Here is a 20,830-nt window from a genome sequence, read left to right as displayed (position 1 = left end):
GACCAGGTCACTGCTGGGATGCCAGGGAGTGAGTGACACTGGGCCCCTGCCCTGAAGCACCGGGCTCTGGCTACTCTGAGGGAGGATGGGGAAACACTGACTCATCAGCCGCACTAGCAGCCCCAAGATGTGGACGGAGGTCGCGGGACAGGAAGGGGGGAGAAGGGAGGAATTTTCCACTGGTTAAGGTCAAGGGCTCTGGGAGACGACTAGGAGCTGCTAGTGGAGAGAGCTCCCTTCTCGTAAGCAATCACGATGCCACACGCAGGCCGGCCTCTGGAGAGAGCTAATATCCCGAAAAGTCTCATTCTCCGCGTGCATCTCAATAGCATTCCCAGGAAGACAGAGCTCGCTTCCAGAGACTTTCTGAAAATTAAACCACAAAATAAAAGCCTGTACCTTTATCCCCTAGAACATACTGTCCCAGAATAGCAATGAGGAAGTGGGTATTATGAGGCCTATTAAACATGCAGACGGATGGGCGCCCGGTTTACCTGCGACAGGGAGACTGGGTGCTTTAACCGCTCCTGCCCTCTGCCTGGTCCAACATCTTTTGGGCAGAAAAACCAGAAACAGCTGGTAGAAAGAGAAACACTGGAACTCTTGAGAAGGGACAGACCACCACCTGAACATGGATGATGGGGGGCGGGGGAAACGAGGACCCACCGCCCCAGGATGCGAAGAGGCCATGTGACAGAATGGACAGGAACCCCACAGGCCAGGCCTGGAGGTGACGGTGCCCGCATCGCCTGTGGCAGAGCTCAGGACAGAGGAAGAAGCCTACACCTTTGCAAGTTCTCCAGCTCACTGATACAGGGAGGCCAGAGGAGCACCCAGAGTTTCTGGGGGGGCTTGTGTGCAGTAGTCACAGCCCCCAGGTGCCACAGGCAAAGGTGTAAAACACCTCTGAGAGGTGAAGTCTGTTTGCCTGGATTCCTCCGAGCAAGTCTGAGATGCATCTGAACTGGGAAGCTTCCAGATAAACCAAAGCCCCCAGCAGTGTGAAGGGTGGGGGTTCAGGGGGTTGGGGTGGCAGGGTGGGGTGTCAACCGGCACGTTCTGCTCATCCTTCCCTCCGTTTCTGTAGCTTTTGAAGGCCCAATGGCAATTAGTTTTATGAGTTATAAGTGTAATATCTGGGAGATGAAGGCAGTAATTAATGCCCGTCTGCTTTCCTGAAGGGTTCCTTCTGTTTGGTCAGAGAGTTATTGAGCTGGAGGGAGGGAGGCTTCCATCATGTGGAGGGTTTATAGGAATAAGTGAGGGAACAATTTAATAAGGCAATAATAATGCTTCTAAATAATTCACTACGCAAATGGCAGCAGCCAATATTCCCAGCGCTCTGTATACATTTTGCCGGGGGGGTGGGGTGTGCCAGGGGGATTGTGCACAGACCCCAGAAGCCTCCCCAGAAAAGACCCACCTAAGGGACTCCACAGCTGTCCCTTGGCCATGGATGTGTTCCCGTGTCTGTGCTGAGCCTCTCAGACCCGTTCCCCCACCGTCACCTCCTGCTCGGATATGGCGCTCGAGACCTGGACGGGACCTCACATTACTAGTACTTCTGCTAACTTTGTACGTCACGGCGTGTTGCAATACTAAGAGGTCCCCTGGCAGGCCGTCCCAGCTGTCCAGCTAAGTTTACTCTGCCCACCACCAAGGCTGGGGTAGTGGGGCAGGATGCCAGGGAATTAACTTGCTACCCCATTGCCACCAGGGGGAGGGCAGTTTTGGGGGGAAGGAACAGATTCTTAGATACAATTCCACTCCAAGACAAAATCCTAGCCGTGGCTGACCGTACAACAGGAAACAGACCAGAGTCCTCGAGAAACAGTTCCCTCCCCTGCGTGGGTCTGGGTTGCCTTTGGCAGGACAGCAGGGCGGGATCGGGAAAGCAAAGAACCGCTTGGGAGCCCTTGGGGCTCACCAATACAGACCCAGATGACACAGCTGGCAGGAAACCTTTCGCCAGCCTGGGGATAACGAAGTCAAGAAGCCAACTTCCCCAAAGACTGGCTCTCTCCCGCCCTGCCTCCCCCTCCAGATCAGCTAAGTGGCCACGTGTCGAACTGTATCACCCAGCACACCTAAATCTGTGTCAGGGCTGAGGAGGACCAAGAGGAAGCAGAGAATATTAATAGACGCTGAAAAGGGAAAGGGAAACATTTCTGAGTCCTGCCTGCAAAGCAGGCAGAGATGAATAACCGCCTTGGGCTTTCTGTCTTGTTACCCGAGACCCATCGGTGCGTTGTTTGGTTCGACACTCCCCGCCCCGGCACTAGGCAATCAAGACAAGCCTGGAGATCCATCTTCCTGCCTTGTCTGCGGGAGGGAGGTAAACAGCAGAGGGCCGGGCTGCCGCGTGGCTCCGGAGAGCCGTGTGCTTCCCAGGCAGGAAGAACGCCCCACCCACCAGCTCCTGGGCTGGCCAGGGGGCAGGCAGCGCACAGGAAGTCTCCAGAAAGGCAGCCTGGGAGCTGAGAGAGCTCTGCCAAGCGGCCCCTTGAACCCTGAACTGAATTTACAGGTTTACAGGAGTTTGTGGCCCTGGAGCTGGCAGCACTGGCTGGCCGACAGCACGCCACTGCACTGAGGCCTGCTGCCAGGCCATGTGGGGGTGAGTCTGGAGGCCCTTGCTTTGCCCGGGACCATGCCCTGCGATCAACCAGGGTGCGGAGCTGGGGAAAGAACCAAGGTGACCGGGCCAGGCCGGACGCAGCGCCGGAGTGGCAACGCCAAGGCCCACTCCTGAGGTAGACGCGGCCCCGGGCCCACTCACCAGGTAGATGCGGTAGGCGTCCACTCGGCGCAGGGGTCCCCAGCACCGGTCCGTGTCGTTGTACTTGGTGCCGGCCTCCACTCCACAGGAGTCGTTGCCGGTGGCACTGCTGATAAAGACAACAGCAGCTCAGGTGGTCCCGTGTGGCCGACACAGCCAGGAGGCGATGTTGCTCATTACCAGCGACCTTGAACCCTCTGCTCCCAGACAGCTGCTTCAGGTCCAACCATCAGATGTTTCCCGAAACACCTTCCCGTCCCGCCAGTTCCCAGGGATGCAGGGGCCCTGCTGGGAGTCCAGCCAACCTCCCAAGGGGGCAGAAGGGACAGGAAGCCTGGGAGCACGTCTCCTGGGGACACAGCACATGCGTGTGGTGGGGGCCTCGGCGCCCTCCCCCACCAGCTGCCCGCTGCCTGGCCTGAGCTTCTCCCCTGAGGGCTCTGCCTGAGGACGCCGCGTGGGGCCAGGGCAGGGGCACTCACCAGGTCACCTGCATGAGGGAGAGGGGCACGGCAGCGGCGTAGATGGCCAGGTCCCCGTACAGGTAGATGATGATGCAGAAGTAGAACAGGTTCACCCCCACTGCGAGGAACAGAGGTGGGGTCAGGGGTTGGGGCAGGGAGAGGAGTCTGTTTTCTTGACTAAACTTCTACCCCATCCAGAGTTGTCAGGTCTCCGAGAGGTTTATTGTCTCACAAAAGTGGGAAACACCCCAGAGTCCTGTTCTGGCCACATGGTGACACTGGCGGGAGGCTTGGGCCAAGGGATGGGGGGTTCTAGACATTTTGAAGGTCCAGGGTGAGTGTGAGGGGAAGACTGGCCGGAAGGGGCTCTCGGGACAGGTGGCCGGGGCAGAGCAGAGGCCTGGAGGCAGGAGCCAGCCCCGCGCCACCTCCTCAGCTATGCACAGGGGTCCTAGACAAAGGCCACTGCGGGGGGCCTGAGAAGCAGGGAGATAGCAGGAAACGGCCCACGCCTGAAGCTGAAATCGAGGGGACGAGGTCCTTGATTTCCAAAAACCAAGGGTGCCCCCAGGAATGTGCCGTCACCAGGCACCGATGGGAAGGGGCGCCCGGTGAGGCAAGACGCGGGTGCGTGGAGGCCCCTTTGCAGGGGCTGACCTGGGCCCTGCCCCTCACTGAACCGGGCGCTGGGAGCCCTGAACCCCACCCTGTCCTGTGTGCTCAATTCCAGATGCGATTCCAGCTCGGGAAAAGAATCTGGGCCTTACAACCTCAGGGTCATGGCCCGAGACAGCCAGCCTTGAGTTCTGGTTCAGTTTGAGGGCGCGTTTTTGATGTCACTGGTCTCAAGCTGCTGGCGTCGCCGAGAACAGAAAGAAAAATGAAGTAACAGTTCCCTTCTGATCCTGGTGGCTCAGAAGTCTCCAGGGTCCCTAGGGGGAAGCTGGGGACATGTCCCTCCCAGGCAATTTGAGGTCAGCCCTGCTCTGAGATGAGGGTGCGGGTGGGGGAGACTAGAAGGGAAGCTGGGAGCACCTCAGAGAAACTCGCTGTCCAAGTTCAGTGGTCCCAGGGTCTGCCTGCCCCTCACACCCCAGTCCCACCATGGCCTGGCCCGGGGCCCAGCTTGTCTCTGCTCTCCCGCCAACACGCTCTGCAGGGAGGCGCTGGCCCCTCCCCCCAAGCCCCAGCCTTTCTCCCACCTGCCTGGTGTCAGCTCTGCTTGTAAGCTGCCACTGGCCTGCCCTGATCAATAAATTTCATTATTAGACACAAAATGGGAAGCTCAATGAACTTCCTGAGAGGACAGCAGGGGCTCGGCTTGGCATTTCTAATTACAAGAAATGAGTCTGGACCCCAGGGGAGCCTTTTGTGGAGGGTGGCAGCCCTTTCAAAAGCAACGATGACAATCTGGGGTTCGGGAATAGAGCAGAGCAATGGTTTCCAACTGGGGGCGATCCCCCCCAACCCCCTACCGGGGACATGTGGCAATGTCTAAGGGTGTATTTTATCATCGCGACTGGGAGGTGCTGCTGACAGCTAGCAGGGGCCAGGGATGAGACCCAGCAACCTACAATGCATAGGACAGCACCCCCATCCACAGCACCCCCATCCACAGTGCCGAGCTTAAGAAACCCCGGAGCAGGCAAGAAGCTTCCTCTAAGCAGAGGCTGCTTTCACACGAATGTGCTTATTTTCTATTAAACTGGGTGAACTAGGAGTCCAGTCTGAGGTGGTGGTGGACATGACAAAAAAACTAGCTCCTAGAGAAAATTAGAAAGGAGGCTTAAAACGCCTATGTCCTCCCTCCAACGTGCGTTTTATTTCAAAAGCTTGCATTTGGAAGGAGGCTGCTAGCGACTGCCAAGAAGAAACGTTTATGGCTCTCTTATCTCAGTCTAGCAAGATGGGGAGAGATAGAAATGGAACAAAGAAAAAGCACAGAAGATACAAGCAATCTGGCTTTCATGAATTCTGGAAGCCCTCTGGGAGGCTGGTCCAGCGGGGAGGTCGGCGCCAGATCCTTGGGCAACCTCTGGCTGACGATCACCATCTTCCAGACAGGACCGTCACATCACACTGCTAGCGACAGCCTGGCAGCTCAGTGTCCTGAGAAGCAGGCGAGGAGATTCTAGATTCCCCCATGCCCCCCTGCTCTAGGTCAGTGCCGCCACATTCAAGACCACAAAGAACCAGTGGAAACCCCCTCCCCCCGTACACAGGGCTGACCCAGGTCCAGATCTCCTGAGATAACCGCAAGGGTGAGGACAGCTCGGGATGTGTCTGACTCTCTGAAGGGGGCGGGAACGGTTGGGCATTAGAGAGAGATCCCAGACAGCTCGTCTTAGAAAAGAACAAGACCTGCCGCGGAGGTGTAAGGTGCTGCTGCTGAGCTGTCCGGCCCCTCGGCTCGTCCCTTTCAGAGGCAGAGGGAGCGGGCGCCGGTGCGTGGGCTCCTGGCGCCCTCTGCCGGCTTCTGGGAAGATCCACCCAGGCGTGCGCGCCGCGGCTCTGCCTGCTGCCAGGTGGCTGACAGGGCTGTCCCACACAGAACAGCCCAGAATCTGCAAACTGGGACTAGTCAGAAGCACAAAGCTGCAGCTGGTTCCATGGGCTCCCTTGGTTGGAGCGCGGCTTAGGGCTCTTGATCTGCACCAGCAGTAGGAGCTGAGCAGCAGGAGCGGCTGCTTTATTCTGATGCTGACGGAGGAGGAAGAATCCCAGACCACGTGGCGCAGTTCAGGCCTCTCGGCAAGGCGGCTTCTCAAAGGCACAGGGAGCAGGTGGACCATCCGCTCTACCCCACGGCCGGTTGGCCTCACCCCCATTTGTCAAGGTGCACCCCTCCTTCCGGGTGCTCAGGGCAGCAGAACGTGCCAGCTAGCCCTTTCCCCTCAGCCCCCGGGAAAGGAGAATTTACCTTTATTGAAGAAGATGGAGGCCATCTGTCCCATTTCCACCCGGTCTGTGATTTCAAAAAGGTTCTGGGAGCCCCGTCTCTCTGTGGAGTGAGGAGGACAAGGACAAAGTGGATCTTCCATTTGAAAAACTCCTAGAGGGGGGTGTCGGGCTCACAGAATTCTCTGGAGCAATGAAATCCCCAATGGGCTTCAAGCTCTTGAGAGAACTTCAAGTTTCCTGCTCGAGACATTTAAAGGCAACACATGGGGAGGGTCCCCGGGTGCCCGGCCCAGCGTTGGGGGGGAGGCGCGGTCACTCAGCGCTGGCGGAGCAGACCAGCAGGGAGTCCGTGTGTGTGTGGGCGGGATGGGAGGAAGGGAGAAGCCAGAGACCCAACCCATCTACGGCACCTCCAGCAGGAGACAGGCACTCGCTACTTCAAGAGCAGCGGGCGGGCCCGGGCTCCGTGTCTCGCTGTGCGGTCAGTAAGCACTGGAACCAAGGGTGCGGCCCGAGCGTCCTGCTCTTTGTAAGCTGACAGGTGCCTTCCGAGGAGCCAGCTTCCGTCAGGAAAGGCCACGGGGCAGTACCAGGAGGTGCCCCGGCCCCTGCTACGAGGCCCCATGGACCAGAGGGCCGTGCGCGCCTCCCAGAACCCAGGACTTACGCACTGACAGGATGGGCCGTTTCTCTGCCCGCTCGTAGTTGTCCTGTGTGAGGCCATCACTGTCGGAGGCCGAGGAGGAGTCATCACCTTCCTCCTCCTGGGGTGGAGGGGGTGGGCGGGGAGGAGAACAAAATAAGGGAAAAGAAGTTGTAAATAATGACTGAAAACTCCCAGGCAGGGGAGAACTGCTTCCTCCACTATTTCTTTTTTTTTTTTTTAAAGATTTATTTATTTATTTATTTATACAAGCACCGGGTACAGTCAGAAGCGCGGGAGGGTGAGAGAATTCACCAGAGCCAGAGCGGGGAGCAGAGCAGGCAGAAGGACCGAAGTACACTGCTGAGGGGAGCAGCGGGCGGCAGGAGAGGTCTGCGCGCCATGTGGGACCCTCCTCCGGTGGCCGGGGAGCAGCCGGGGATCGAACCGGTGCAGCAGAGGCTGTGGGCAGCTTCGCAACCCAGCACTCAACCGCTGCGCCACCGGGGAGGCCCTCTGCTATTTCTTTTTAGAGAGCATCTGACAAGGACGCTCTGGACACTGCCTTGTGGTCACGCTGGGGCTCAGATGCACTCAGGTCAGTACCGCCCTGGGTGGGAGGGTGCAGGGTGACTGAGCAGAGGGCCAGGTCAGCACACTGTGGGGGCTAGGCTGCCCTTGTTCTGTGAGCTGGTGACGCCAGGCTCCAGGACTGAGGTCTTGGGGCCACGCTGTGGCCTAAGCCCTCCCTGCCCCGGAGGGTCAGTGTGGGCGGCCAGGGGCAGAGGCCCTACCCGGGGACAAGGGCAGCACACGCACCTGCCGGTTTTCCATCCTCTTCCAGTGGAGCTGCGCGTTGGCCGCTGCCATGGCCTCCATCACAAAGGTAGTGGTGACAAAGCTGCCGGGCAGGCCGAGTGTGTGGCCAAAGGCAGGCGGGGGGTGGAGGAGGTACAAAGACAAAGAAGAGCCATTTTAAGACCTGACCAGACCCAACATGCCCAAAGCGTTCATTTTTCTGAGGGCTGTTCCCCAGGGAACTTTCGAGATGGATCTGACCTGATAAGAAAAAAAAGTGTGTGTTCATACGGGACACCTTGCCAGTTGCCTTGATGTCCATGTCTACATTTAGAATGTATTTCCGATTCACGGAGAGGGAGGTGTGAAGGGAGCTGATGTGAGGGCAGGTGAGAGGGAGCTGGAAGAGGAGACCTGGGCTTGTTAGTGCTTCAGGGTGAGGGGGCTGCTGGGGCTGCATGGGGGGCTGGGGGAGGACGGAGACCGGTTCGGAGAGTCGGGAAGCGGGGGCTAATTCACAAGGCGTCTCCCCAAGGCTTCTGGAAGGACAGCGGCAGCTCTCACCTCTCCTTGCCGGGGCACAGCCGAGCGGTCAACTCCCAATCACGTGTGTGATGGTGGGTGCGCAGGCGAGGATAATTGAAAAGAACACTTGGCTCCAGAGTCTGGCCCCCCTCCACCCGCCTCCCCTTCTCGGCAGCACCTTACTTCCTAATAGCCAGGCTGATATTAAAATAAGCTCGCATATTTATGGCCTGCATCGAGAAGGAGGTTGGGGGTTGCTGTCAGACATTTGCCGCACAGTGGCTAGAGTGAAAAATCATCTTTTCTCTTTCTATACATTTTAGAAGGGCAGGTTAAGTGGGAAAAGGAGAAATAGAGAGGCACCTGTACAGTCACAGGTGGGCAGGACAGCTGCCGAAAAGTCATCTTTCTTAAGGAGGCTGGAGCTCCCCAGCCCCAGCTGGAAGGCCTGGTGGCTCCTGTTACGAGACACTGGGCAGGTGCCTGCCAGACCCCAACACCCAGAACCAGCACCTCTGCTGGGCCCAGGGTCCTCTCCCTGCACTGTGGCACCAGCCCTGTGCCCTAGCACAGCTGTCACCTGCTGCAGGCGACTGCCCAGTGCACCAGCCAGAGGGCGGGAGGGCCAGGAGCTGAGCCCACATCCACTGCGTCTCCAGGGGGAGGGGGGCCAGCCCGAAATTCCCCCTCCAGGGGCCCAGCCTACGAGAAGGGTTCTCATTATCCTGCCTAAGTGACCGTTTTAAGGGCTTTGATTTTCCCTTCTTTGAGGAAGTAAAACCGAAATCTATCTTAATTAAGGCGTAGAGAGGTTCTCTCAGTTACAAAGAAGCAGCTCATTGATCATGTTCAGATGTAAATGGGTTCAGCGGGGAGGGCATGGCACCCGCCTGGGGCGCCAGTAATCACTGCCCATTCGGATGGCTGCTCTGCTGGAGGTCCTTTCAAGGGGAAGGTAGGGCCCAGAGGACAAGGGCTTCCAGGGCTCTTGGCTGCCAGGGCCCACAGTATGTAAGGAGCCAATGGTACCCCAAAGTTACAGCAAGGCCCCCCCAAAGGAAAATGCATAAAAACCTGACAAACTCAGTTTTCCCATCCCAACCAGCCTCCTTAGGTATTAATTTGCCTCAACTACGAACCTCTCTCCTCCCAAGTGTCCACTCCTGCCCATCTCTGCTCTCATGCTGCCCACTAACTGCCAACTGCCTACCAGCGTGGCTTCCCAGGCCCTTTGCGCAGCCCTTTGCCCAGCTTTTCCATACAATTCATCCCTAACATGCTACAGCTGACCCGTTTCTTATCTTCACTACTTACTGCCCTCCCCCAAAGATTGTCCATGAGGGCAGTGCTCTTGGCTTTGCCCAGTGGGGCACCCCATGCACCTGGGAACAGCCCGGGCTGTCTCTCTCAGAGGCACTTCCTTTTTGCAGTTAATGGGGTCCTACCTGGTTGACGGGACTGGACATGCTCAGGCCTAAGTCCCTGCCTAGCCTGGGGCGCTAAGAAGAGCCTGGTGGAGAATAGGCCTGGGACACACCGGCTGGCCAGTCCCAGGTGCCACATCTGGCCCAGGAGACAGAGCCCGGGAGCCCGGGTGAGGCCAGGGCCTCCTGTCACTGCCAGGCAAAAGCCAGGATGGACGGACGCCGGCTTAGGTGTGTCCTTGCGTGCTTACCACTTACCCGGGGGGCAACCTGAGCAGAGTCTCACCTCCAGAGCGATTTCCTAGAGCACCTTAAATATTTGTGGGGTCCTTTAACGTAGAAGCTGGTTTCCCAGTGAACACAAAGGGTTGGGAAGGAAAAGGGACAAAGGTGTGGGGAGGGACAGACCCGAGTTAATGGTGGACTTCACTGTTGGGTGTTCTCAACCGCGCACAGCTCAGACTTAGATAGTGGGCGATACCATGTTATTTCAAACAAACAAACAAAAAAAGAGATGGAAATACTATATTAAAAAAAAGCACAATGACTCGTAAAAGGACCCAAGGGGGAGGTGGATCTGCCAGGAAGCGGCTCAGCCTGTCTGAGGTCTCGTCTTTACCCCATGGGATTGTAGCTGCTCCATTAGCAGGAGACCCCGAGACCCTCCTGGGTCCCGCAGGACCCATCACCGCAGACGTCATCCCCAGCCCCGGCCCACCTCCCCACCTGCACCCCGCCCTGCGCGGCTTCTGGCCCACGCCGCCTCTCACCTCATGAAGGCCAGGAAAACCAGCAGGACCAGGCTGACCAGCCACCCAGCGCTGGCGAAGGCCTTGGGCATGGTGAGCGCGCCAGTGCCCACGATGAGGTTGAACATGTACACCAGCCCCACCTGGAAGAAGGGGAGCCACACTCAGGCCCAGAAATGAGCTGCCCTCCCAGCCCGCCCATTCCCGCCCAGCTCCCAAGGATGGTTCTGGGCGGTAGCAGCACAGGGGAGGCCGGAAGGCCAGATGTGTGACCCGAGGCAGGTGGGAGGGAGAATTCCTCGGGGGCCCCGAGGGGCAGGCTCTGCTCCCCGGTGCTGTCCTACTGGCCATCCCTGGTGTCGCAATGTCAGCTCGCAGCTCAACCAGATGGCAGCTTCCTGAAGCCAGACCATCGTATCTGGGGTGCCTGGCACAGGCTGAACCCCCCAGGGTTGACCTCAAAAAAGCTTCCACTTTTCCAAGACCACACACGCGTGACTGTCCTCATCTCCACCTGGTCTTAGTATGGTACTTCGGGGCGGCGACAACCACGCTGCCTTCCCCTGCCCTCCCCACGCTAACTGTAGGGATTTGAAAAACGACATATACTTCACATGCCATAAATCACCCTTTCCAGCACACAATTCTGCAGTCTTGGTATAGTCTTAAGGTTGTGCAAAGAGCACCACCTCAAATTCCATTCCATTACCCCCCAATTTAACCCCACATCCACCAGGTCCCTTGCCTGAGGCCCTGACAACCAAGCTTGGGCTGGGACGCTGGCCACAGCCTTCAGGTTTCAGAGGAAACTTGAATTCATGCCAACTCGGCCCTAATTCAGTCCATCACGATTGCTCCTCTTCAAGGTCTTGACCGTGCCACTCCTTAGTGACCTGATGCCTTCCAGAACCCTCTCCACTCCCACTGAACTTCGTCTGTCCTCATCACGACATCCAGTCCCCTCAACCCTCCCTACCCAGACCACCCCCTCCATTGTGGCCTCGCTCCCTGCTCCCACCTCATTTACATCCGGCTGGCTCCCCAGAGCACGGGCAGTGGCTGCCCAGCTCTACCCTTCCAGGCTCCTAGCACCTGCCTCCACTCAGAACAAAAGCCACGTAAAGGCTCCAGGGCTGTAGATCTGCCTGGTTCCTCAACACAAGAACGGCCCCTTCCCCGAGGCCCGCCAGCACCAGACCAGCATTCCACTACTTCCCGGCACTCCCCTCGGTGAGCGCACAGAGCCTCATTCTCCAGGCCCCCGCCCTGTGACCCCCAACTCTCCCATGAACACTGCCGTTCCCAACATGGAGGTGACAGGGGCTTCTGACACATGCTCCCCACGCTTCACCCCATCCCCCGAATCTCAGTGTCTGGGCCCGCCCACCCCACTCCCGGCTGAGCTCTCTGCTTTCCGCTGCTGTGCTCCCTTCTCCCCTTCTGACACCGCCACCTCACTGCCTCTTCAGCAAACCCATGGAAGCAGCCAGCTGAACCTCTGTCCTCGATTCCAAACCCCTGCGCTTTGGGGTTTCCATCCCCCGAACTCTTTTGAAACTTCTTTCTTAAAAAAAAATCACCAAACCCAGGGGCTCCCTGGTGGTGCAAGGGGTTAAGTCTCAGCACTATGAAGCCATAGGCAGCCTCTGCAGCACGAGTTCCATCCCCACCTGACCAGAGAGCTACCCACAGGGCGCAGCAGACCTCTCCCGTCTCACCTGCTGCTCCCCTCAGCAGCGGATTTCAGGAGATCTGCCTGTTCTGCTCCTCACTCTGTCTCTGGAGAATCCTCTCACCCCCGCACCTCTGACCTACACCCCAGTTCCTGTATGTATAAATAAATAAGTCTTTAAAAAAAAAAAGTCACCAAATCCAATGCTTTCCTTGGTCTTCATTCTCCTCACACTCCTGGCTTCAGCTGACCCTTGGCTTCTCCTCAGCGACCAGCCGATCCTGTGGCTTAGTCTCCGGAAGGGACAAAAGCGGACTGGGTTGCTCAGAGTCAGCCTTTGGGCAGACCGCAATCTGAACCCCCTGCCAGTCACCCCGGGCACACCCATCGTGGCCTCCGCGCCTTCCTTTCTCCATACCCTGGAGCGGATGATTTCATTCTGAGTGTCCTCTGCGGTTACTGCCTCTCGTGTGTAGCTTGAATCATTTCTGGCCCAGCAAACTCATGGTGTAGCATGAGTCTGTGCGCTGCAGGATGTCCAGCAGCAGCCCTGGCCTCTACCTGGCCTCCTGTCCTCTCTAACCCGGCAGACGTCCAGCTCGTTTCTGATTGTTTGAAAAAAGAACTGACTTTGTCTTTGGGAACACCCACCCCCTCTCGTTTTGACTTCCCCATTCTTCGAAAGATGCACTTTTTTTTATACCTGCAGGTCCTCGAATCATGTTTTGTTCCAGAGTTGAGGGAAAAAACAATCCCAGCCCACGAGGAACGAAATGGTGCGGCTCCGCTTTCTTACGCTTTCTTACACATCGTTTCACTTGGAGGCGTGGCCCAGGCCACAGGCGGGGGAGCTTCCGAGAGTTTCGACTTCTAAGATAACCACCTGCTAAAATTTTTTTACCCGAAACACACAAATTGCATGCTATTTGCCCAACCTCTGTCAGATTTTTCTTCTTCTAATAGAGATAGGGATTGTCAACTGCCATTCTGGGGTCCCCCAACATTAGGGGCCCATTCCAACGTGCATCTACCACAAAGCCCTGGCAAACCATGCTCACTGTCCACTTTTGAATCCTGGGGGGCAATAATGCTTTTGAGGCCCTCCCGTGCCTTTCTGGGGGCAGCCTGCTATCTGCGGTGGGGCCTGCGCCCTGTAGGATGCCCAGCAGCAGCCCTGGCCTCTAACCGTGAGATTCTAGTTCCTGCTCGCTCAATGATGATCAAAAATGTTTCCAGACATTGCCGAGTGTCCCTGGGGGCAAGACTGCCACCACGAAATAAACACCCCCCCAGAGAAACATCAAATACCCCTCAGTGAAAAAGAACTTTACAAAGACCTTAATTAGAGATCAAACAGTGGCAGTTAGGAGCAGATGTGGCAGCCACATCTTGCTTTGCTGCTCTTTTTCAGGCCCAAACCAAGCACTTCTCCACTTCCTGGCCAGAGTGAAGGGCACACAGCGAGGCAGGAGGCAGGTGGTAGGTGTACGCCGAGCAGCAGGCCACGTCAAAGGCAGCTGTGGGCAGGAGGAAGAGGAACCGGCAGTCTCTCCTGCCACGTATGACAGTTCTGCGGGGTCAGCCTCCAGGAGGCGCGGCTGAAAGCTGGGGAATAAAGCCCAGCCGCAGTCTCCATAGAGAAGGCGGCTGCAGACCCAAGCCAGCGTCCTCCCTGTTGGGACCTGCCCTCCTCGGCTAGGCTGGAGCACAGTCCCTGGCCCCGGGAAGGCCGAGGGCCCTAGTGCTCCGGGGAGTGGGTGCAGCGGGAACCTAGCTGGCTCACCCGCAAACGTGCCGGGGGCAGGTGTCTCAACAGCTTGTTCTCTGACAGTTATCAAAGGAAACAGAGGCAGCTGAGATGCAGAAACAGCAGCTAGGACTTAAGGCCGCGAAGCCAGTGCTCCTTCCTTCGATGGCAACAGCCCCAGTCACGACAGGCAGGACACCAGCAGAGGCAGCACCCTCGGGAGCTGGGCTATGGGCCGCCTCCCCCTCTTCTTGGATCACCCAGGGGCTGCCCCCTCTGCCCCCACCAGCCAGTACTGGTCTCCGGAGTGGGGACACAGATGCACCTGTTCTGAGGTGGGGCTTATTGGCCTGAGTCCTGTTCCTGTGTCCTGCACTGTCTTAGAGGGGGTCTGTCATCTGAGGGCCCCCCCCCGCCCCCGCGAGGCTTGCCTGCCCTTTACAAACGTTTCATGCAGAATAAACAGGATGTTGAGGCAAACTCCTGAGGCAAAATCCTGGCACCCACGGAGGGGAAGAGAGCTGATGACAGGGTGACATGGGAGCAGGAGACGCTTTCTTGGGAACGACCATTCTGGGCACATCCACGGACTAAGCAAGCACGTATCCAGGCCCCTGAGGTGGCAGGGCAGTCCTATCCACCACCTGTGGGGCTGGGGCTATAGGGAACTGGAAGTAGCAGCTGCAGAAAAGTCATTTCCGTGCCTAGCTGATAACCTTACACCCTCCTCCTGGCCTCCTGGGGACCAAGGACCATCCCCCAGGGATGACAGGAGATGGTGTGTTATCTCCTCAAACCCCGACCACTTACTCCTGGTACAGCCACCTCATCCTCCACACCACCCATCTCTTCCCGCCATCTCAGAGAACACATGCAGCAGGACAAAGGGACGGAGCAGGGCCTCAGACACAGCTCTCAGTAAAATCAAACACACGGGGGACAGAGAAAACCGGAGTCCGCTGAAGCTCTCGGGCTTCGTTTCCCACAGGCACATACTGACAACGTGAGACCATCGCCCGTACAACTGGAGGAACAAGAACACGGTGTAGCAATGTTTTTGCCTCCCCGAACCCTCTTAGAGAAATGACCCCAAGTTCACAGACGTTAGGAGAAGCAGCATGTACCCTGGGGACTTTATGGACAGCGTGGTCATTTCATTGCTGATAGCAAGAGGAGGCCAGGAGCTGTTACACAATCCCTCAGCAGAGGTTCTTGTCATTCCAAGGTTCAAGATTTCCCCTGGTAAATGATCTAGCAGAAGTGGCTTCTTTGCTGCACATAATGCTGGATCAGCAGGAGGTGAGGAGGGCTTTTTCCAGCTGTTCCTGACCATCACATCCCAGCTGGAGTCAGTGAGGCCAGCAGAAACAAGAGCAAAGATCCCCGGGGCCAGGAAGGTAAGTGCAAAGTGGACAGCTCTTTAAGAGTAGCAAGTTCTAGGCCTCCCTGGCGGTGCAAGGGGTTAAATCTCAGCACTATGAAGCTATCGGCAGCCACTGCAGCACGAGTTCCATCCCCGGCCAGGGAACTGACCCACATCTTGCAGCAGACCTCTCCTGTCTCCCCGCTGCTCCCCTCAGCAGTGTATTTCAGTAGATCTGCCTGTTCTGCTCCCCACTCTGTCTCTGGTGAATCTTCTTACCCCCTGCACCTCTGGCCTATACCCCAGTTCTTGTCTGCATAAATAAATAAATCTTAAAAAAAAAAAAAAAGAGTAGCCAAGTTCTAGAAATTGGACTCTTGCTACGTAAGGTACTGCGCTGCTCTTCCCTGGGATACTTGGTAGGAAAGTGAATCAATCACTTGATTATTCCAACCCTCCAGCTACCCAGTCAGATGTGAGGACTCTGTGACGCAGCCATGATCACTCTCCTGCTACACAGAGAAGATAAACTGAGTGTCTGTGTGGGGGGTAATGCAGACCGAAGACAGTGAGAACCCATTCGCTCTAATTGTCCTAATTACACACTCCACAGAACAGCAACTGGAAATCCCTGCAGGCCCTCACCACTGTTTACATCATCCAAGACTATAAAAGTTGTGCAACTTAAAATTCAGCTAAGACCAAAGTGGTTTCCAACTGCTGAGATGAGCAGAACCCGGTGTCAACAGCCGTCCATCACTAGCCACAAAGGGCAGCACGGTCAGCACGTGGTGCAGCCCTGAGATAAATGTTACAGTGAGCAAGGCAGCTTTGTTTTCCTACCATTCTCTGATCAACACCTCAAAAGTGAACACTTGACTCTCAGAATAAGTTTTGGGCCCTGACAGCAACTAACATGGCCTCACTGAATCCCCCTCCCTGGCTTTCACCAGGGTCTGTGCAAAGAGCAGGCGCTCATCAGTTACCCTCCGCAGGAAGCCGCAACCATGCCTAGAAGCCAGGAGCACGGATACGGGTAACAGGTTCTAAAAGTCACTCACGTAGGGAGAATAGAGCTCCCCGGTGTCTGTGATTTCACCCGCCATCTCCAAAAATGAGGAAGGGTCCGAGGCTCTGGTTCCTTCTGGTAGGGGCCGGCAGCTGCTGAGGTTCCCTAAGGCGAGAGTGCAGACTTCAACTTTAAACGGTCCTAGAGGGGGTGGTGAACTGAGGGGGGCCCCCCTGGCCTTTTATCACAGACACAGCCTCTGAATCTGTCACAGAGAAGGGGCTCCCGGGGGACAGCCACCCAGATGGTTTCCTCTAACTTCCCCTGCTGTGCTTCACTGGCTGCCGCGCGGACTCCATGTGGTATTAGGGGTCTGGGAAGTCGCTAAATGTCACCGGCCCCCTTTACACTCCCCGAGGTGGGTCTCCCCATTTAAATCAGGACTGGCAAGCGTCTGCGACCCGGGGCAGCCGCAGCCACTGCCTCCCCCGCCTAAGGCAAGGGGCTGGGGCTCTCCTAGCCAGCCCCGTGCCCCACTCTTGGTCCCAAAACCTCTTCTTTTAAGGGGGCCTCGGGTCCCTGCTCCCCGACCAGCCCTAGGGCTCCCCACCCTCCAGCCTCCCTGGCTTGCCCAGCGCCCGCTCCGCGCCTCTCCCCCGATCTACCTCCCTCCAGGAGGGGCCGCGAGTGTGGCGCCGCCCCAGCCCGTGCCCCTCAGCCCGGCCGTCACCTGCGGCGCAGGTGTTCCGGGGCTCCGCGCCCGCGCCCGCCGCCTCCGGGCCGGGGCTGCACCGGCGCCAGCTGTCCCGCACCAGCGCCCGCAGCACGCATGCGCCGCGCCGGGGGCCCACCTTTTCCGCGCGCGCCTGGGGCGGAGCGCCGCGCGCTGATTGGACGCCCGAAGGAGGCGGGGCCGGAATTGGGCCCGGGCGGCTGCCGTCTGCGTGGCGGAAGTGGGCGGGTGCGCCCCACGCGCATGCGGAGGACCGCGCCGCGGTGGGGACCGGGCTGCCCGAGAGCTGGGTCTAGCTGCTGGCGACGCTTTAGTCGGCGGGAGCGGGTGTGAATCGGGCCGGTGGGTGGGGGTGAGATGGGGGTGACTGGCGGAGAGTGGCCTGTGGCTCCACGCCAGAGGGAGGGGACTGAGAATTTAAGTCGGTCTCCACCTAGATTGGCCTGGGAGGTGCGGCTTGGGGGCGGGGAAGTGGGGGAGCCTCAGCCCGGAGCTGCCCGGGGTGGGGTCTCGGATTGAAACCAGTTTTCGGCAGGGCTGAAAGTTGATCCCGGGGCGGAGACTCTGGACTGGGGTCAGTTATGCAGAGAAGACTTGGTTCCTCTTGAGTGGGAGGGATCTGCCTTTTGCGAAGTGGGGAGGAAGAGATGGGCAGAAAATTCTGCCCTCCGTGGCCCCTGCGATAGGAGTCTCAGCTTGATTACCTTCAAACCGCCCTGTTCCCCTTCTTGCCGCGGGTTTAGAGTCTGCATGTTCTGAAGTGTGTGCAAGGGAAGGACCGAGGCGCTTCTGACAGCTTAGCTGCAGAGACTGGGGTGCTCTAGCTTCGCACTAGGTGTGAAGGGGCCTGACTTTGTTTCCCCACATGCAGGCTGCTACCATGAGGTTGAATCAGAACATCTTGCTGCTGGGGAAGAAGGTGGTCCTGGTACCTTACACCTCAGAGCATGTGCCTAGGTAACCATTTACCCCCTGGCGGGGGGTGCAAGCCAGCTCTTTAAGGCACAGCGAGTAGGTCACCCTCCTTAGGCCAGATCTCAGTGAGTATTTCATCTGAGAAGGTGCAAGGAGTAGTTATGAGCAGATAAAATGGAAAGCAAAGGAGTATGACTTCCTGGAAGAAGCCGCCATCCCTGTTTTTCCCTTTCACCCTCTTAGCTTCCTTTTTAGCCAGTCAGCAAGAATTACTTTATGTAAACTAAGCTGTGTAAGAGAAAAAGAAATAGTCTTCTCCCCTAATTGTAAATGAGTGACATTCCCCTGGTCCCAGTGCATCCAGGGACTCCTGTGGGAGCAACTGGCAAACATCTGGTAGACTGGGGTGGTGGGCGGTGGTGTGGGGGTATAGTCTCTACTTGTAGTTTTCCTTTTGGGGTGGGAGTGGGGTTCCTGGTACTAGGCCTTTGTGGATCTCTGCCCAACCTTTGCCGTGTTGGTTGGCCATAAGCTCCCCCTCAGGAATTTGAGGAATGTGTAGTTTCAGACTGCTCCCCCGCACTGACCCGGAGACAGGATGAGACAGGATGGGAAGCTGGAGATAAAACTGACCCTTCTGGCTGTTTTCTTGAACATCTAACCTGCCTCTAGGTCTTGTGCGGGGACCAGTCTTGTGCCTTGGAGCAGTCAGAACCCTTTCTCTGGGGCTTCTACAAGCTTCTACAAGCTCTCGTAAAAAGTCAGGCCTGGGCCTCTGGATCAGTCCTGCATGCTGAAGGCCAGCCCTCTATTCCTGCAGGTACCACGAGTGGATGAAATCGGAGGAGCTGCAGCGTTTGACGGCCTCCGAGCCACTGACCCTGGAGCAGGAGTATGCGATGCAGCGCAGCTGGCGGGAGGATGTTGACAGTGAGAAGCTGGACTGGTGGTGGTGGGGGAGGGAGGGTGACTCTAGGGTCAGTCTCCAGTCTCAGCCACAGCCCTCCAGAAACTTGGTGAAAAGCCTGAAAGGTGCCTGCCGCCCTCCCAGTGTCCTGCTCCCTGAAGCTGTCCCTGTGGTTGACACTTCTGTCCTCTTCCCACCCCCCCGCAGCAGGCCTGCAGGGATGTAGGGAAGTAGAGTGTTTGGGGCTCTGACTGTAAATTGGGGCCCTGCCCCTCACAACCTTCATTGCAGATTGGCATGATTACTGGTCTTTGGGTCCCCTGTGCTCTGAAATTACAGTTTCTGTCTGGAGAAGGCTATCTTGTCCCGCCTGAGGCAAATTTAGGGCTTTGTCACAGGCTGGAGGAAGTCCCGGACCCCTTTCCTGCCAGACTCAGACAGGTGTTCCCCTCTGCTCTGACTTGGGTAGGAAGACTGTCCTCACATCACTTGGGAGTGCAGGTGGTGACCCCGTCGCCTCCCCCCCAGAGTGTACCTTCATTGTGCTGGATGCAGACAAGTGGCAGGCCCAGCCAGCCTCCCCAGAAGAGAGCTGCATGGCGGGAGATGTGAACCTCTTCCTCACAGACCGAGGGGACCCCACCCTCGGGGAGATTGAGGTCATGATTGCAGGTTTGTTCCACCTGGCCCTGCTTTTCTGCACCCCCTTCCTTCCCTCTGGTGGTCAGGTCTGCTGAAACTGAGGCCAGCCTGGGTTGGAGAGAGTGCCTTGCTCCACCCTGGGCAGCTCAGCACCTGGGGGGGCAGGCTGCCTTGGGCTCCCATTAACCTGGTGGCTCACTTCATTCCCACCCTCTGCTTATGTGTGGACTTAGCCCTTAGTTTTAGGGTCTTCCAACTTGAGTCTTACACTTCCTTGGGGTGGGCTTGGAACCCTCCAGAAATAACTGTTCTTCCCTGGAGCGTCTTCCCACACTGGGAGGAGCCCTCCAGTTTCCGTATTCTTGGCCCTTAGCCTTCTCCTCCAGGGCCATGCCCCTCTTTCGTGGGCCTCTGCTGAGGCTGGGGGTCAGGTTGCAGGGTGTCTCCAGGCTGTGTGACCTTGGGGTAGTCACTGAGCTTTTCTGAGCCTCTGTTCCCTCATCTGCAGAGTGGTCATAGCGGTCAGTACCAGCCGCACAGAGTTGTGGGGGTTAGATGGGCCCCAGAGCCTGGCAAGAGCCGTCAGGGTCCCTTGTTTCTCCTAGAGCCCAGCTGTCGGGGCCGGGGCTTTGGCACCGAGGCCGTCCTCATGATGATGTCCTACGGTAAGAAGGCCCCAGCAAGCCACAGGTGAAGGTGCTGCCGCTGAAGCGGGACGGGAGGGGTGAGGCTGGGGGGTGCTGGCTTCCGGAGACCCATCCGCGGCTTGTCCCTTTCTCCGGTTCCTTCTGGGAGGAGTGACCAAGCTCGGTCTGACCAAGTTTGAGGCTAAAATCGGGCAAGACAATGAACCGAGCCTCCGGATGTTCCGAAAACTTCACTTTGAACAGGTGAGACTCTCCTGGGCTGGAGGGTGGGGCTGCAGCACCTGACGCTCAGCCAGCCCCGCTCTCTGGCTCCCCCAGGTGGCTGTGAGCAGCGTCTTCCAGGAGGTGACGCTCAGGCTGACGGTGAGCCAGCCCCACCGCCAGTGGCTTCTGGAGCAGACCAGCCACGTGCAGGAGCAGCCCTACAGGGATGGGACCTCAGAGCCCCGCTGACAGCCGCCTATGGGCCACCCCCCTCATCACGGGTGTCGGGGCTCCAAAAGTCCGGAACCCGGCAGCAGAGACCACGGACAAGGCCTTCGGGGCAGAGTGCCCCAGCCCCACTCCAGCCTGGGCACCTCCGTTTGGGGCCCTTGAGACTCGGGGTCCGACTTGCCTTGGCCTCCCTGGCTGGCTGCACGCATGGCTGCGCGACTCCACGGCCAGCCCCTCTGGGCCAACCTGGTTGGGCTCTCCGAGCCTGGAGTGAGTGAGAGGCGGGAGGATGGGGGTGGAGGCCAAGGTGGGGCTGGTGAATGGACAGCACCCCCTCTCCCCTGGGAGGCTGGAGGTGCTACTCTGGGGCAGAGGCCCTGGCTGCAAGTAAAGCAGATGACACCACACGGCCGGCTCTCCTGGTCTCCTCATTGGGCCTGAGGGGAGGGGAGCTACCGGGAGGCCCGGCCTGCAGTT

The 20,830-nt window shown here is 57.9% G+C and overlaps 2 protein-coding genes across 4 annotated transcripts in view; one reads left to right on the top strand and one right to left on the bottom strand.

Moving 5' to 3' along the window:
* The window catches only part of TMEM104 (transmembrane protein 104), a gene marked incomplete at its 3' end in the record, with an annotated part of 46,656 nt that extends 30,453 nt beyond the window's left edge, over positions 1-16,203 (bottom strand). The window contains exons 1-7 of the mRNA XM_084238069.1: positions 16,127-16,203; positions 10,305-10,426; positions 7,607-7,688; positions 6,812-6,908; positions 6,164-6,244; positions 3,262-3,361; positions 2,780-2,888 (exon numbers count right to left, since the gene is read on the bottom strand). Coding sequence (XP_084094195.1) covers positions 2,780-2,888; positions 3,262-3,361; positions 6,164-6,244; positions 6,812-6,908; positions 7,607-7,688; positions 10,305-10,426; positions 16,127-16,171 — 636 coding nt within the window. The 5' untranslated portion in view covers positions 16,172-16,203. The remainder of the gene's footprint in view (positions 1-2,779; positions 2,889-3,261; positions 3,362-6,163; positions 6,245-6,811; positions 6,909-7,606; positions 7,689-10,304; positions 10,427-16,126) is intronic.
* An 890-nt stretch (positions 16,204-17,093) lies between these two features.
* NAT9 (N-acetyltransferase 9) lies at positions 17,094-20,371 on the top strand (the record flags this gene model as incomplete). 3 transcript variants are annotated; one of them, XM_084238423.1, is made up of 7 exons in its annotated part: positions 17,094-17,134; positions 17,679-17,764; positions 18,543-18,652; positions 19,158-19,301; positions 19,877-19,936; positions 20,067-20,161; positions 20,237-20,371. In XM_084238423.1, the coding sequence occupies 6 exons, from the start codon at positions 17,688-17,690 to the stop codon at positions 20,369-20,371; spliced, it is 621 nt and encodes a 206-aa protein (XP_084094549.1). The 3 variants fall into 3 exon arrangements, with proteins under 3 accessions (XP_084094549.1, XP_084094547.1, XP_084094548.1); XM_084238421.1 differs by lacking the exon at positions 17,094-17,134 and having other exon boundaries at positions 17,673-17,764; XM_084238422.1 differs by lacking the exon at positions 17,094-17,134 and having other exon boundaries at positions 17,688-17,764; positions 18,522-18,652.
* Between the last annotated feature and the right edge of the window lie 459 nt (positions 20,372-20,830).

Source organism: Talpa europaea (genome assembly GCF_964194135.1).
Source record: "Talpa europaea genome assembly, chromosome: 7".
NCBI classification, from domain to species: domain Eukaryota; kingdom Metazoa; phylum Chordata; class Mammalia; order Eulipotyphla; family Talpidae; genus Talpa; species Talpa europaea.
This window is presented reverse-complemented; position numbering and strand designations above follow the sequence as displayed.